Source organism: Achroia grisella, unplaced genomic scaffold, assembly GCF_030625045.1.
Source record: "Achroia grisella isolate CSIRO2021 unplaced genomic scaffold, CSIRO_AGI_Agris_v1 utg640, whole genome shotgun sequence".
Taxonomy (NCBI): Eukaryota; Metazoa; Arthropoda; class Insecta; order Lepidoptera; family Pyralidae; genus Achroia; species Achroia grisella.
The window spans coordinates 92,744-107,211 of record NW_026712977.1 but is presented as its reverse complement, the minus strand read 5'-3'; the positions used below and the strand labels follow the sequence as shown (position 1 = coordinate 107,211).

The 14,468-nt window shown below is 32.2% G+C and overlaps 1 protein-coding gene across 1 annotated transcript in view; it reads left to right on the top strand.

Annotated features, from left to right (window-relative positions):
* LOC131849209 (serine/threonine-protein kinase OSR1-like) overlaps positions 1–14,107 on the top strand; it is a 35,176-nt gene extending 21,069 nt beyond the window's left edge. Inside the window, exons 9-15 of the mRNA XM_059199224.1 lie at positions 3,831–3,996; positions 5,554–5,701; positions 8,096–8,298; positions 8,933–9,164; positions 9,855–9,897; positions 12,180–12,381; positions 14,021–14,107. Of these exons, the coding sequence (XP_059055207.1) occupies positions 3,831–3,996; positions 5,554–5,701; positions 8,096–8,298; positions 8,933–9,164; positions 9,855–9,897; positions 12,180–12,381; positions 14,021–14,095 (1,069 nt within the window). The 3' untranslated portion in view covers positions 14,096–14,107. The remainder of the gene's footprint in view (positions 1–3,830; positions 3,997–5,553; positions 5,702–8,095; positions 8,299–8,932; positions 9,165–9,854; positions 9,898–12,179; positions 12,382–14,020) is intronic.
* Positions 14,108–14,468: the final 361 nt, after the last annotated feature.

The following is a 14,468-nucleotide window of genomic DNA, read 5'->3' as shown; positions in this document are numbered from 1 at the left end:
TATATATATATATAAATATAATATTGTCTATGATGTCATCCTTTTCTACGGCAATCTGCCACTGTAGCGTCGGTATAACACTATCTTCGGCCAGTAGTTTTCCTTCACGAAGGTAGGTAGGATGTTAGTAGACCCGGACATCAACCGTATTGTATTATTATTTATATAACAAACATTGGTTTATTCTTTTATTTTTATTTTATAATATCTGTTGTATTTTTATATATTTGTCCTATGTATTGCATATTATTATATTATATTAGCTGAGCGTCATGATTTTACTCGCGGTTTAATGTATGTCTATATTTATACGTTTTCGCCTGCGTCTATATTGTACTCGCCAGTAATTGACCATAAACAACAACGAAAGTAATTAAATGTATTGCTATATGATGATATAGATGTTTTTTTTATATTATTTATGTAAAAAAAATATCTATTATAAAGAGCAACCCACAAGTTTCTTGCTCATTCTTCTTGTGATGAATCTGCATTCCGATTGAGTGGTAGAATAAAAAATATGACTATCAAAAGTGCTTGTAATGAGTTTATTTGAATAAAGATTATTTCTATTGCCAACTATATTTATTTATTTTATTAATAAAATATTAGCAATAGTGGATGTGTATTTAAATTTCTGTAGCCTACATGTACATCATACACTTACTTCTTCTACTGGTTTTACGCGAAGCTATAAAACACAAAAAGATAAACAGACAGTTGTCGACTCGTGTCACCATTTTACTGTTTTATTATATGCAAGGAAATGGCGACCACCCTTATTCCCAACCCTCCATATCACCCGCTCGCGACGTAGTTTTATACGCTTAGCGTTCATTCTGGATTATATTTTCTTCTTGCGAACTCCTAAAAGTCACATCGTGATGTTTAAAATACTTCCTCCAAGTATTGAGCAAACAAACGTATAAAGGTTTATTTAAAAATCGACTGGTAGCTCCAGACATTAGTGTATACAAACAAACGAACTCTAAACTTTAAATATTAGTATAGTATTTAACGTCTCGTCACGAACAAAAGCTCTATTACACGCATGTTTATAAATTAAATTTAATTCAGGGTTAGTAATCCTTACATTGTTGCAAAATTGTAAACTGTGAACGCATTTAAATGTTTCTGAATATTAAAACCATTACGTATGTAGAGCGCATATTATTAGCAAGTGGATAAACTGTAATTAACGCTACTTATCGTAACATTTCTAATTAATAAATCTAATTCTAGACAGATTATGTTTATATATTGCAAATTTTGTTGCAAATATCTTAATTAACCTCGGCGAACTCATTTCATACAATGTTTAATGTTTTTGTTTATTCTATGTGTTGCTACACATAATCAGTTGTAGTTGGGAAAACAAACCAATAACACATAATAAATAAAATCATGTAACATTGTTTGAAATAAGAATCACGTACCGTTCGGATGTGGATATTAAACAATTACACTTTGCTTTTGCGAGTTATTTAAGGTAAGTTTGACCTTTTGACCGATTTAATTTGTAAATTTCGCTGCGTGGTGTTTACCTTGTAACTATTTATATCACTATATAAATACAAGCGAAGACGTATACCATTACAACTGCAATTATTTCGCCTCTTTTCTCGCGAACTTTTCATTGAACAAAAATATGCGGTGCGTCGTAATGATGACTTGCTAGCTAGGCCACGCGTCGCTGTTGCCCAGTACGAATTTAAATATTATGAAAGCAAAAAATATATACGAAAATCTCGCGAAATATATTCCTCAATTTTTATGTCGTAATTCATTTATGTTTATAAATTAACAATACGTAGCTGATCCGCGCAGCGCAACTTCGTACGCGTTATGTAAAAGAGAGAGCGGAAGCTGGAAGAATTTCCTCTTTTTTACAACATTTTTCATTAATCCGCTGGGCTCCTATTGGTTGTAGCAAAAAATATATTCTAAAATCACGCGAAATGTGTTTATATTCATCAGTTTTTTGTCGTAATTAATTTATGCTGATAAACGGTCAATACTACTCTAGCTTACCTGCGCAACTTCGTACGCGTTATGTGTGACAGAGAGAGGAAGCTAAAAAAATCTCCTTTTTTACTCCTTTAGCGCGTTCAATGGAACAAACTTCAGCTTTATAATATTAGATTTACGATTGCATTGGCGATAGAGAATATTTGTAACAAACCAGATATATATGGTATAAAAATAATTATCTGCGCTCGCGGTTTTACACTCGGTTTAGAATTTTATAGCTTATGTGTAATTCCGATGTAACTATAAGCTATTAAAGATACTCTAAAGTTTAATCAAAACCCATTGTTTTTGCGTGAAGGTGTAACATTCATCCATACTCACAAACTTTCGCATTTATAATATTAAAATAAAACTTAAGATGTATAATAGTTATATATTTTGATGTATAAATTATTCATTACTTTATAGACATACATGCTAGTAACCTGAAATATTACGCAAAGAGCATTTATACTGTTCGTTTATATAATTACTAGGTCTGCCCGCGGTTTTAGCTGCGTGAAATTTATATTATTCTGATGCATAAGCATATTACTGTAAAGTTACATGAAAATCCGTTCAGTAGTTTTGGTGTGAAAGAGTAACAAACATCCATCTACACTCACAAACTTTCGCGTTTATAATATTAGTAAGATCTAGTTAGTTATATACTTAGATGTATAAATTATTCATTGGTTTATAAACATACATTGTCATGCTAGTAATTACCTTATATATTATACAAAGAGGATTTGTACTGTTCGTTTATATAATTATATAAGTGGTAAACGACGCCTATATACATGAACATCGTAACTTTACGCCTGTGCTATTTTTTTTAATTCATTCATTAAAGTTTGTTACTTTATTATTATTAAATGACTCGCCAGACTGCAGAACAGTTTGTTGGCAAGATATAGTTAATATATATTTATACTAATACTTGCCTACCTGTATAGATGTACTATACACATAAATATATATTTATACATATAGATACTTAACAATAATTTACTTAGTATTTATTTTTCAAATTAATTATAATAATTAAATAACTAGGTAAAGTCTAGTTTGTAATTACTCTTACAAGTAGAAAACGAATTAATCTAATTTACTATATTATTATTTATTATGACTAAATAAAAAATAATATAGTGAAATAGATTTTACCCGGGACTTTGTCTGCTTTTGATAAAATAACATGTAGCCATTCTTTGTCCTTAGGATACAATGTATCACGTCAAATTTAATTCAGATCCATTTAGCCCTTTAGTCATAAAATGGTATGAAACTGATGACAGACACACTTTCGAATTAATAATACTACTTGTTTACCGCGATTAAATTCAGAAAATCTAAAAGGTGTGAAATTAGGGATGGAAGTATACCAATATCTTCGTCCCTTTTTTCACCCCCTTCCAAATTTTCTTTTAGATAATAAATAGTCTCTAAACTTTCTCCGTATTAGTCATTTGTTGTGAAAAGGTTGAAATCCAGTAATTCAAATATCATTCATTGATGTAGGAAATTTTAGTCAATTCAGTAACAAACTGACAGACATTCATACTTTCGAACTTATAATATCAGTATGGATGTTGTAATATTATTTATTCTGAAATATTTTTACAAAATTATATGATGAATTATGTAATGACAGTATCTACTATATATACATATTAAAATTATATATGGTTAGATGTATCTAATCAAAACTGTCAAATTGAAATAAAGTCAATTTATTGCACTGGATACCCTTATAGCAATTTATGTTGTAAACTTAATTTAATTGGTTTGCTGCATATGATAATTATTATTTTCAGAGATATAAAAGCCGGAAATATTTTACTAGGCGAAGATGGTACCGTTCAAATAGCTGATTTTGGTGTATCTGCGTGGTTAGCCACCGGCAGAGATATGTCCAGGCAAAAAGTTAGACATACATTTGTCGGCACTCCTTGCTGGATGGCACCTGAAGTAATGGAACAAGTAAGTATTTTTAACGTCAAAAGACAATACTAAGGTACAAAGATGTTTTAAAAACGACCGACGGTCGCAGGTTCAATACTCACACGATTCAGATGCGTACGCGTTTGTATTTATATGGATATTTTCTGTTTAAGTTTATTACTTTTAAAACAAATGTCTTGTGAAGTATTCCTATCAGCTATTTTACTAAATGCATGCAAAATATGCAGTATGCGATCCAGTTGGCTCAGGAGAGGATGCCTGGAGAATGTTGGTTGGAAGAAGCATTCCTGGTAGTCATGATACTCATGCCTTGAGGAATCGACAAAGAAGAAATTTTACAAAATAACTGATAGAAATAGCATAGTACAAATCGTGTTAAATTTGGAAATTGATGTTGCTGTGTGTATTATCCTAGATTGTAATATGATTTTTTAGCAGAACAAGTTAATATATTCCCTACGTACGATCACAAACCACGTGGCTTTTTATTAGTAAAAAAAATTTCAACATCGGTTTAGTAACTCCAGAGATACCCCCTACGACCTCACAAATACACAAACTACATAATTATAATAATAGTATAGACTAGCGACACAGCCTGGCCTCACAGGGGTATATTAATATATGTAGTACGTATTGCTACATGTATATTATACTTATAGACATTCTGGAAGATATTCTCCGAATAATAATGAATGTTGTATCAAAATCCGTTGCGTCCTTGCGAAGAAGCTGAAAAACAGACAGCTAAAAATACTACTTTTATTTTATACTATGAGAAATATAAATAATGAATAATTTCAACCACCATGATCACGGGTAAACTGTTTACTCGTGATCATGGTGGTTCAAACACTGCCGAAATATCGGGAACTCAGCAAATAAATATAAAACGTAATAAGATCCCGTGATTTTTACTTATTATACATATAAATAATGACCGCGTCAAGTTTAAAACAGTATATAAATAATGAAGTACTTATTATTCGAACGGAAGATATTAGAAGTTCATCTATACATGTAATCGCTGTCTGATAGATATATATGAAAAGAACTATTATTTGGGATTTATCAATGAAAAAAATAGCCCAAAATGACAAATTATATACGAGTTTTTATAGTAGAATCATAGAATATATTGCGACATAGATACACAATGTCGATTGCACCGGACAAAAACACTTGCATTTAGTCAGCACTTAAATTCGACATATCATGTACTCATTCTGTTTATTAAAATCTAGCTATTACCGCGGTTTCACCTGCATGAAATTTATAGCCTATATCTTATGCTGATATATAAGTTATTTTACTGTAAAGTTTCATCAAAAACCGTTCAGTAGTTGTGGCGTGAAATATTAATAAACATCTATCCATGTAGTATACTCAGAAAATTCCACGTTTATGATATTAATTAATAAGATTATATTAAAACAATGCTGTATCTTAACATCTATCGGAATTTTATTAAAATAGATTTTAATAACCAGTTTTAACTGTTTGTGTTGTGTACTAATGAATAATAGAATATTGTTCAATGTTATTTGAATTGTTATATTAATATGTTTTTGACAGGATCATGGATATGATTTCAAAGCTGACATTTGGTCTTTTGGTATAACGGCTATAGAGATGGCGTCGGGATCTGCGCCTTATCATAAATACCCACCTATGAAAGTATTGATGTTAACTCTGCAGAATGATCCACCTAATTTAGATACAGGTATGCTACATTTTCTATTCTTATGACCCCGATGGTGTAGAGGTAGGGCAGTACCTGTACTCCACTGAAAATTAGCGCTACAGTGACATGCTGCGGTTGTTCACCAGTTCACCAGTTGAGTGGAGGCCCTTTCAGCTCATTGCGCGATATTAGCTTTTAAGTTCTTATATACATAATTTACTCTGCATCTACTTTGAATAAATTATTGTTAGGGAAAATACTATATGTGGAAGCGTCTGTCTCGTACCTGCATACTCCTGAGGATATCTTGGGCTTCTTAACACAGGCAAGCGTCTCAATGATATTTTTACTAGCTTTCACAGTTTCATGGAAGGTTTCACACTCAGTTTTAATTTATTTTAATATAGGAATCATGCGTGTGCATTAATGCCGCCGTGCGGTCAGTTCTGTCATAGGTAAGGGGGGGAAAGAGCGGGAACCGAAACTAACGGACTCTAAAATAATAGTCTGTGCTTACAGTAGGTACAGGGTAGATTTTAAACAATTATTATTATTACTTTACATTGTTGCAATTTCTATTGTGTGCTGCTATATTGGGAGAAAAGGGATTGTTAGTAATGTGGACTGATTACCCCGCTACCAATGTACTATGTTAGGTTGAGTTCTACGCGGAAACCATCATGATAAATTTCCGGTGAATTTGTAACAATGGGCTAACTGACCTGAACTCATGGTCATCCTAAAACTATGGGATAACCGACCTTACTTCGCAGTCATACTAACAAACTCTTCTCTATTCATATTGAAAATAGGCGATGGCTTTACTCTATACTAATCCATAAAAAATAAAGGTCCCAGTACGGACAATTATATCTCGTGTTTGTTTTTGTATATTTTTGATATATATTATATACTAGTTTCTGCAGGCGATTACCTTCTGTGTGATGGTTGACTAGGATAACAAATAATCTATGACAACCTCTATTTCAAAGATAACACATATTTCATATATCATATTGATCATTAAGGCGCTATCTCATTGTATGTTGTCGTATTTCAGACACATTTTTTATTGAGAAATTTAAATTAGCTACCTTTGTAACATTGACGTTAACGTATTTAAATAAACTTAATTATAATATTACTATTCCAATGTAAATTTGCGTCTGACCTTGATGACATGACAAATAGTCACTCACATGTAATTGAAAACAGTTTTTATTATATTACATACCACCTTTACATATCGCACACCTAATACAATAATAGATTAACTAAAAAACAATAATGTTTGGAAAATCCACTCTAAAGTTTTAGTCTTAAAGGCTAATTTCGAAATTTTGGGTTCATACCATATGGTGTTAAATGTGCTATATTGTGTAGTTATGTTCATACTTATTTTTATACACCATAATTTTCCTTAATATTTTGTATTGTCAAGGAAAATTGACTATTGCACCTATACTCCTATATTATTTTGATGGACAAGCTGTTTACCTCCGCACTGCGTTTTTACGGCTTATGTAACTTGGTAACGTAGGCTAAAGTATACCTACTCTATCCTAGCGTACGTGAGTAGAGAAATATAAAATATAGATGAAATATTAAATGAAAGTAATAGTAACTAGAGTAGGTAGTAAGAGTAGGCTAAAAAAATCTGCAATATGTAACTGATTGAATTTTTCTCATTGGTATAGTATTTTTTAAGTTTTCATTACAACAGTTTAACAGGAGTTAAACCGATAGTTTAAATGTATGGTTTAATTCGCGGGTATCTTAATTTTATGCAGCCGCGGCTTTCAGCTAGTATGTGAAATGTATAGTAATGGTAAAGTTTCTTTTATTCCATTATGTTTTTTTCCCGTACATATTTTATCTATGACCCCAATCTCTCTATTCATTCTTACATAGAAAGAAAGAAAATATGTTCATTCAATGCTTATAATAGAATCAAGGACAAAAAAGATAATATATGTATAGATAAATAAAATAATAAATTTTCACAGACATATGAAGCACCTAATTGGCTCCACTACATTTTATAGTATATTCTATGCGTTCCTACCACTTCTTTTAACTGGTACTATTTCGAGAAAAAAAATAGGGGACTACTTAAAATATTGCATATATATATACATGATAATTAAAACGAAATGACTGTTAAATATATATAAAATCATCTGTATATCATGTATACACCGCTTACTTAACATCTCCTTTATACATTGTATAAATTTAATTTTACTAATGGAAATATAATTAATTTTACTTTTTTTACAATTGAAATATATTGATATAACTTGCCTGATTACGTACTCTTTAAGTGTCACCGAATCCTTCATTCTAAAAAGGAGAGGAAAGTACTTAATTAATTAATTAATTGCTATAACTGTGTTGAATACTCAATATTAATTATTGAACTTATTTTTTTAGGTGCCGATGAAAAAGAGCAGTATAAGTTGTACGGAAAAACCTTTAGGAAAATGATAGTGGATTGCTTACAAAAAGATCCTAGCAAAAGGCCAACTGCCACTGAGCTACTGAAGCATCCATTCTTCAAAAGAGCTAAAGATAAGAAGTACCTCACTCAAACTTTAGTGGCTATTGGGCCGAGCATGGAAACCAGAGTACATAAGGTATACCCAAATTTATACTATTCTTAAATAGGGACAGGAGATTGTTACTAATGTGGACTAATAATCCCATTGCTAGCAATGTACCATGATTGGTTGACCCCCTGGAACACATCGTGATAAATTCATGGTGAATTTACAACGATGGGCTAACTGACTTGATTTCATACTCATTTTATCATCCTCTACTGATGCCCCGCCAGCGTAAACCGTTAACATAGGCGAGTGAATTCGTTTTATCAAAGAATAAAAATAAAGTTGAATAAAAATTCTAGGATTATGTAATAATACAAGCCTTAGGATTAAGGATGAAAGGAGAATATACGTAATCTTACTTTTTGCTCATATTATAAATCTGAAAGTATGTGAGTATTTCTTATTATTTCACACAAAAATTACTGAAAAATATGGATGAAACTTTACACTAATATAGCTTTTACATCAGAATATCACATAGGCTATAAATTAGAAAGATATTATGTAAATTGGGCGAAATATAATGATAAATGTCATGTAAGTGTGATACAGATGAATGTGTGCGGTGAATAATGATTTTAATGTTGACATTAAGTAAATAGTCTTACGCGTAAACATATATAACAGTTTTATATCAGTGTATATATTTTATTGGGTGTAGGCAAGTAAAAGGCAATCGGGCACCTCCGGAAAGTTACACCGAACTGTCACTGGAGAGTGGGTTTGGAGCGAGGAGGATGAAGAGAATACAGAACATCAGGAAACCGACGAGGAACCGTCGGTCAGCGACGATAAGAAGCCAATGAACGAACTACAAAAGGCCGAGTCTAGTGCCAGCGAAAATGAAGAGGTCAGACTTTGTTATTATTTGAAAAGTTCTGTCAGTCGTAGTTGTAAACATGTTGTCTCTTTGTACTTACAATTTAGTCTGTAAAAGTGATGGAGGTATTCAGTGGCCGTTTATGACATCTCACTAAACTTTTGAGTGACTTTTTTATACTACAATGGTGGCAAACAAGAGTATGGTTAGATGGGTCATACCATAACAAGAGTTATGGTAAAAGGTTGCTACGGTAAGGTATGGTAATGGATGACTAAAACACCAGGGGTGTCGTGTGCATTGCCGACTCTAAACTTACATTACTGTTACTTAGCAACAACAGTTCTAAGTTTAAATGTCATGGATTATCCAACATAGGCTTACCCTAATACTAATTACTAACTAAAATTGGATCTATGCTGATGGATTAAACTTTTTATTCAACAACCAATGTGCTTAATAGAAAGGTGTCTGCATGGAGTCCATCTGTCTCCATGATTTATTTGTAAACTGTGTTTCGATTATATGGTGCGATTAGCCAGTGAAATTACATATAATAGGTGACGTGTACCACTTGCCATCAGAGTATTTCCTGTTTTGCACCTCAGAATCAAGTACCGACAGACCGATATGGACTTGTAATATAATTATATATATTTAACATACTTTATATTTAATTAATTTTATTATTTGCAGGATCCTGATAAAAAGAAGAGTGTAGTACCAAAAGAAGAGGAAAAACCAAAACCTGATCCAGTACCAGTACCTGCGCCGCAACAAGCTGTAAATCTAGTATTGCGGTTAAGGTAAATAAATAAATGACTTATATGTATTGTTGTATGTACTATTTGTTATAGGACTTTCTGAGAGTCGGTTAGATTAAAATCCACTATTCTCAAGTAAGTACTCTGAGAAAACAAGTAGGACCAAGAAGACGCTTTCAACTCGCTTTTATATTATTATTTTTTATTTATACGCAGTTCTAATTTTTAAAAAAAATATCAATACATACATCTATACATATAAATAAAATAGAAGTGTCTGTTTATAATATTGAAGTAACCGTTTTTTACAACATGCATATGAATAGAAATACGGTATATACACAAAATTAACATTTTTTACAATTTTTGTCTGTCTGTCTGTTTGTCCCGGCTAATCTCTGAAATGGCTGGACTGATTTTGACGGAACTTGTTTTGGCAGGTCGCTGATGTACTAAGGAGTAACTTAGGCTACTTTTATTTTAGAAAAATAAAATAAAATTGCACGCGGACGAAGTCTCGTGTACAGCTAGTATATGATAATAACTATTTGAAAAAAATTAATTGATGCTGCGTTCCTATTGGTCGTAGCGTTATGTATAGCCGATAGACCCTAGATTTATATTAATTCCAATAATAGTAATAGTACTTCCTGAGATTAGTGCATTCAACCAAACAAATAAACCTTCAACTTTATGATATTACTAAAAATTAAATGTCAATATTATAACTTTTCATTATCTGACGTGGCACATCGAGGCATTGTAACGACCTGCCTTCTCTCCCTGAATCGCCATACTTAATTATTTTCTGGGCACGGAGCTACCAGTTCCTAGGTCAGTAGTCTAGATAAGCCGCGATCCAATAATCATCAAATACACTTTGGCTACTATATCCTTGGGTCCAACGTCTCTACGCCAAATGATAAAAACCAATACGACACCTACACTCGAGTAAATACGTCTATGTGAAATGGCCACCTGTATCGCTGCCGCCTCAGGACGAGAAGATGATCCAGATGCATCCACACATGTGGTAACCCATATTCATTTATACATAAACTTAAGAGCGACGTTCTTGTCGGTGGAGCTCTTGCCACTTTCTACGATCTTCCATTATCCACGACATTAGACACGACTCCAATTCTGTCTTTAATTTGTTTGATGTAACCGTGCCTTGATCTTCCTCTCCCCCTCTTTCTTTCCCTCAATAATTAGTTTCAAAAATTCATCGTACCGTATCAAGTGCTTCAACATTTTTCCTCTTCTACTTTCTTTTCTATAGCATTCATTATGAATGTAGATGGTTATAAGGGTAGAGGAAGATGATATGGTGAGAAAGGGAGTAAATAACGGGATGACTGTGAACAGAGGTGAATGGAAGAGAAAAACATATTACGCCGACCACAAATAAATGGGATAAGAAAGAAGCAGATGATGACTTTCTATAGCATTCAATATCCCATGTTGTAACCCGTACCATTGTATTATTTAAAGGAACAGCTATTAGTAATATTATTGTAATCCGTGGACTAGTTGATCTAGTAGTCTCAGATTTTTGGCTGTGGAACTAGATAACATGTATGTAAATGAAATGTGAACTTAACTCAATTGGTATGACAGATGATCTTCCTTCATTAGCTAAAATGTGTTTAACACTCTCTGGTAGAATCGAAAATTAGGTATTAAATTCTGATGTATCTTTTACATTACGCGACGCATAATAATGATAATATTTCGACGGGAGGATCCAGAATGATTATAATTCGAACAGCGCCATCTACACTCGCGAGCAACCAAATCGACTCAAGCGCTAACTCTACATTCAAACATGACATATTATTTTTATTTACATGTTGTATCCTTTTATTTAGAACAATGCCTTTTATTTAGAACAATTTATATAACACAAAACAATTGAATGTAGAGGTAGCGCTTGAGTCGATTTGGTTGATCGCGAGTGTAGTATCAAGCTAAGCAGAGTTTGTGTTAACTACTAGACAACTGATACAAATACATAGAAAATACCCAGACCAATACAAACAATTTAATCATGAATACAAATGTTTGTACCGTGCCAGGATTCAAACCCGCGACCATCGGAAACAAGGCGCTGTGCTAAACCAATTAGACAACCGTCAAAATTGTAGTATAAATCAAATTTTAAGTGACAAAAACATAATTATTTCATATATACCACAGTTTTAATGTGTAATTTATTTTTAACTTTAAATTATTTTACATTCCCTTTATTGTATCTCACATACAATGCAAAATTTACATTTTATTTTCTATAAATACTTACAATTGACTTTGTCACATTACAGGAATGCTGAACATGAGTTGAATGACATCCGTTTCGAGTATATTCTGGGCAAGGACTCAGCCGAAGGTATAGCCTCAGAGCTAGTGGGAGCTGGCCTAGTGGATCCCCACGATTCTGAACCCATATCTGTGAATCTGAACAAATTGCTAGAGGCGCATCAGTCACCTACTCCGGGTCTCCCAAAAGTTATTACATTCCATTTGGTAAGAATATTAGTATATAATATTTCACCCTTCCTTACTCTATAATAATAACCTCAAGACAATACACACAGCACCATCTAGACCCAAGTTAAGCTAGCTAAAACTTGTATTATGGGTACTAGACAACTAATATAAATACATAGATATATATTTTTTTCGTAAATACATACATATTATACATACAAAACACCCAGACTGACACAAACAATCTTACTCATGATGTGCTAAACCACTAGATCACAGAGGTCGTCTAATAATAGTTCTCCCATTATCATTAGTCTTTGAAACAGACCTCAAGGTACTCAGGCTACTCTGGATATTAGTATGTCAATAGCGATTTTAGTCCAATCCATTTTTGTACTATTCATTGACTATAGCATATAAGTAAAGTAGATTAGTACTTTTTTACGGCAAACAAGCTAATAGCTCACCTGATGGTAATTGGGAACCGACATCTATATACCTCAATAGCACCATGGAGATTGTGCTAACATCTGACTATAGTAAACAAACTTCAGCTTCATAATATTACTAAAAATTAAAATTAAGTATTAAATTTTCAATATCTAACATAGCACACGATATTGCTCGATAAATAAGCAACAGCAACATACAGCCTATCTGATGGTAAACGGTTACCATAGGTACGCCTGAAACACTAGGGTTGTCACGTGTGCATTGCCGACCTTAAAGAAATCTTAATATAACTCTTTATAACATGGATATTATATATATCTTATTTACTTTTATATCTTTGTGTATGTATATAATATTGTACAGGTAAATACTAAATAATAATTTGTTAACATTGTTATTTATGTAATTAAATGTTTAGTATTAGAGACAATGTATTTAGGTTTATTTTGTATGTATGTATGTAATTAGATAAGTACTGCACAATGTAATGACATGAAGTTTTATTTGTATAAACTGTTGTGACAATTTCTAAGTCACGTATAATTTGCATAGGTATATATTTCATTGCCCTAAATATAATATGTAGCAGGTACGCAATTTTTTACACAATCTTTCTCGATCTTACTTTACCAAACGTTTTATCTCTTTACCCAGAGCTTAGAATGTCCGTCGTCTGTCGCAGCGTCCGAATGTGAAGAGGCGGTACACGCGCGCCAGCTGTATTTTTTCAAATGCGTTTCAATCTTATTTCGTTTTAAATAAGGACTAAATTGGTTAAAAAGAAGCCATGTTTTGCGGGCACAGATCTGTGACAAGACGGTAATACGGTTTAAGAAGGCTGCACAGATTTTTTTAGCACACCTTTCGAACGTTTTGAACGAACAAAACAATAATATTTATTGAAAAGAGCAACACGCAAGTTTCTTATACATTCTTCTTGTGACGAGGCGGAGTTCCGAATAAGTGGTAGAATAAAAGTAATAAGACTATTCAAAAGTGATTATGTTAAATTTATTTTAAGAATATTTTATTATATTATTTCTATTCTATTTTTAAAATTTAAGAATGAATAAATTTCTTTAAGTTTATAACATAATTTATTTTTGTGTACTTGTAAAACTACGATTACTCTAGAGATTTATTTATATACGATAAGATATGTAATACTACATGCGGATTGCCATGTATCAAATCTTAAATATGTATATTTGTTTGTTTACAGAATTCCTCGGGACCCAATGAACAATACGACGACAAAACGTTGGTAGGTTTCGCGCAAATATCAATTGTCGAGTAAAGTATTTATCAGGGTTGTATGTGATTGTAGTGTATATGTTGTGATCATAAACCAGAATTCATCATTTCATGAAGTAGTGTAGTAATAAATGTTATAATTAACATTTATTATGTAAAATTATAGTATTTACTGATCAACTTTTGCGATATATTATACTACTCTCTTCGAACGTCAAATACGTACATAAATTCTAAATTTACAAAAAAAAAATATCTACATAACAGTGAAACCCGAATAAAATCAATCAAATGGCAAAAAACAGCCGATTTTTTTGCCAATTACTTTATGAAATGATTATTCTACAATCTAATCACGGCATATACAACATCGTGATGGATTTGTACCACTATATCTGTATTCTAGTTACATCGTA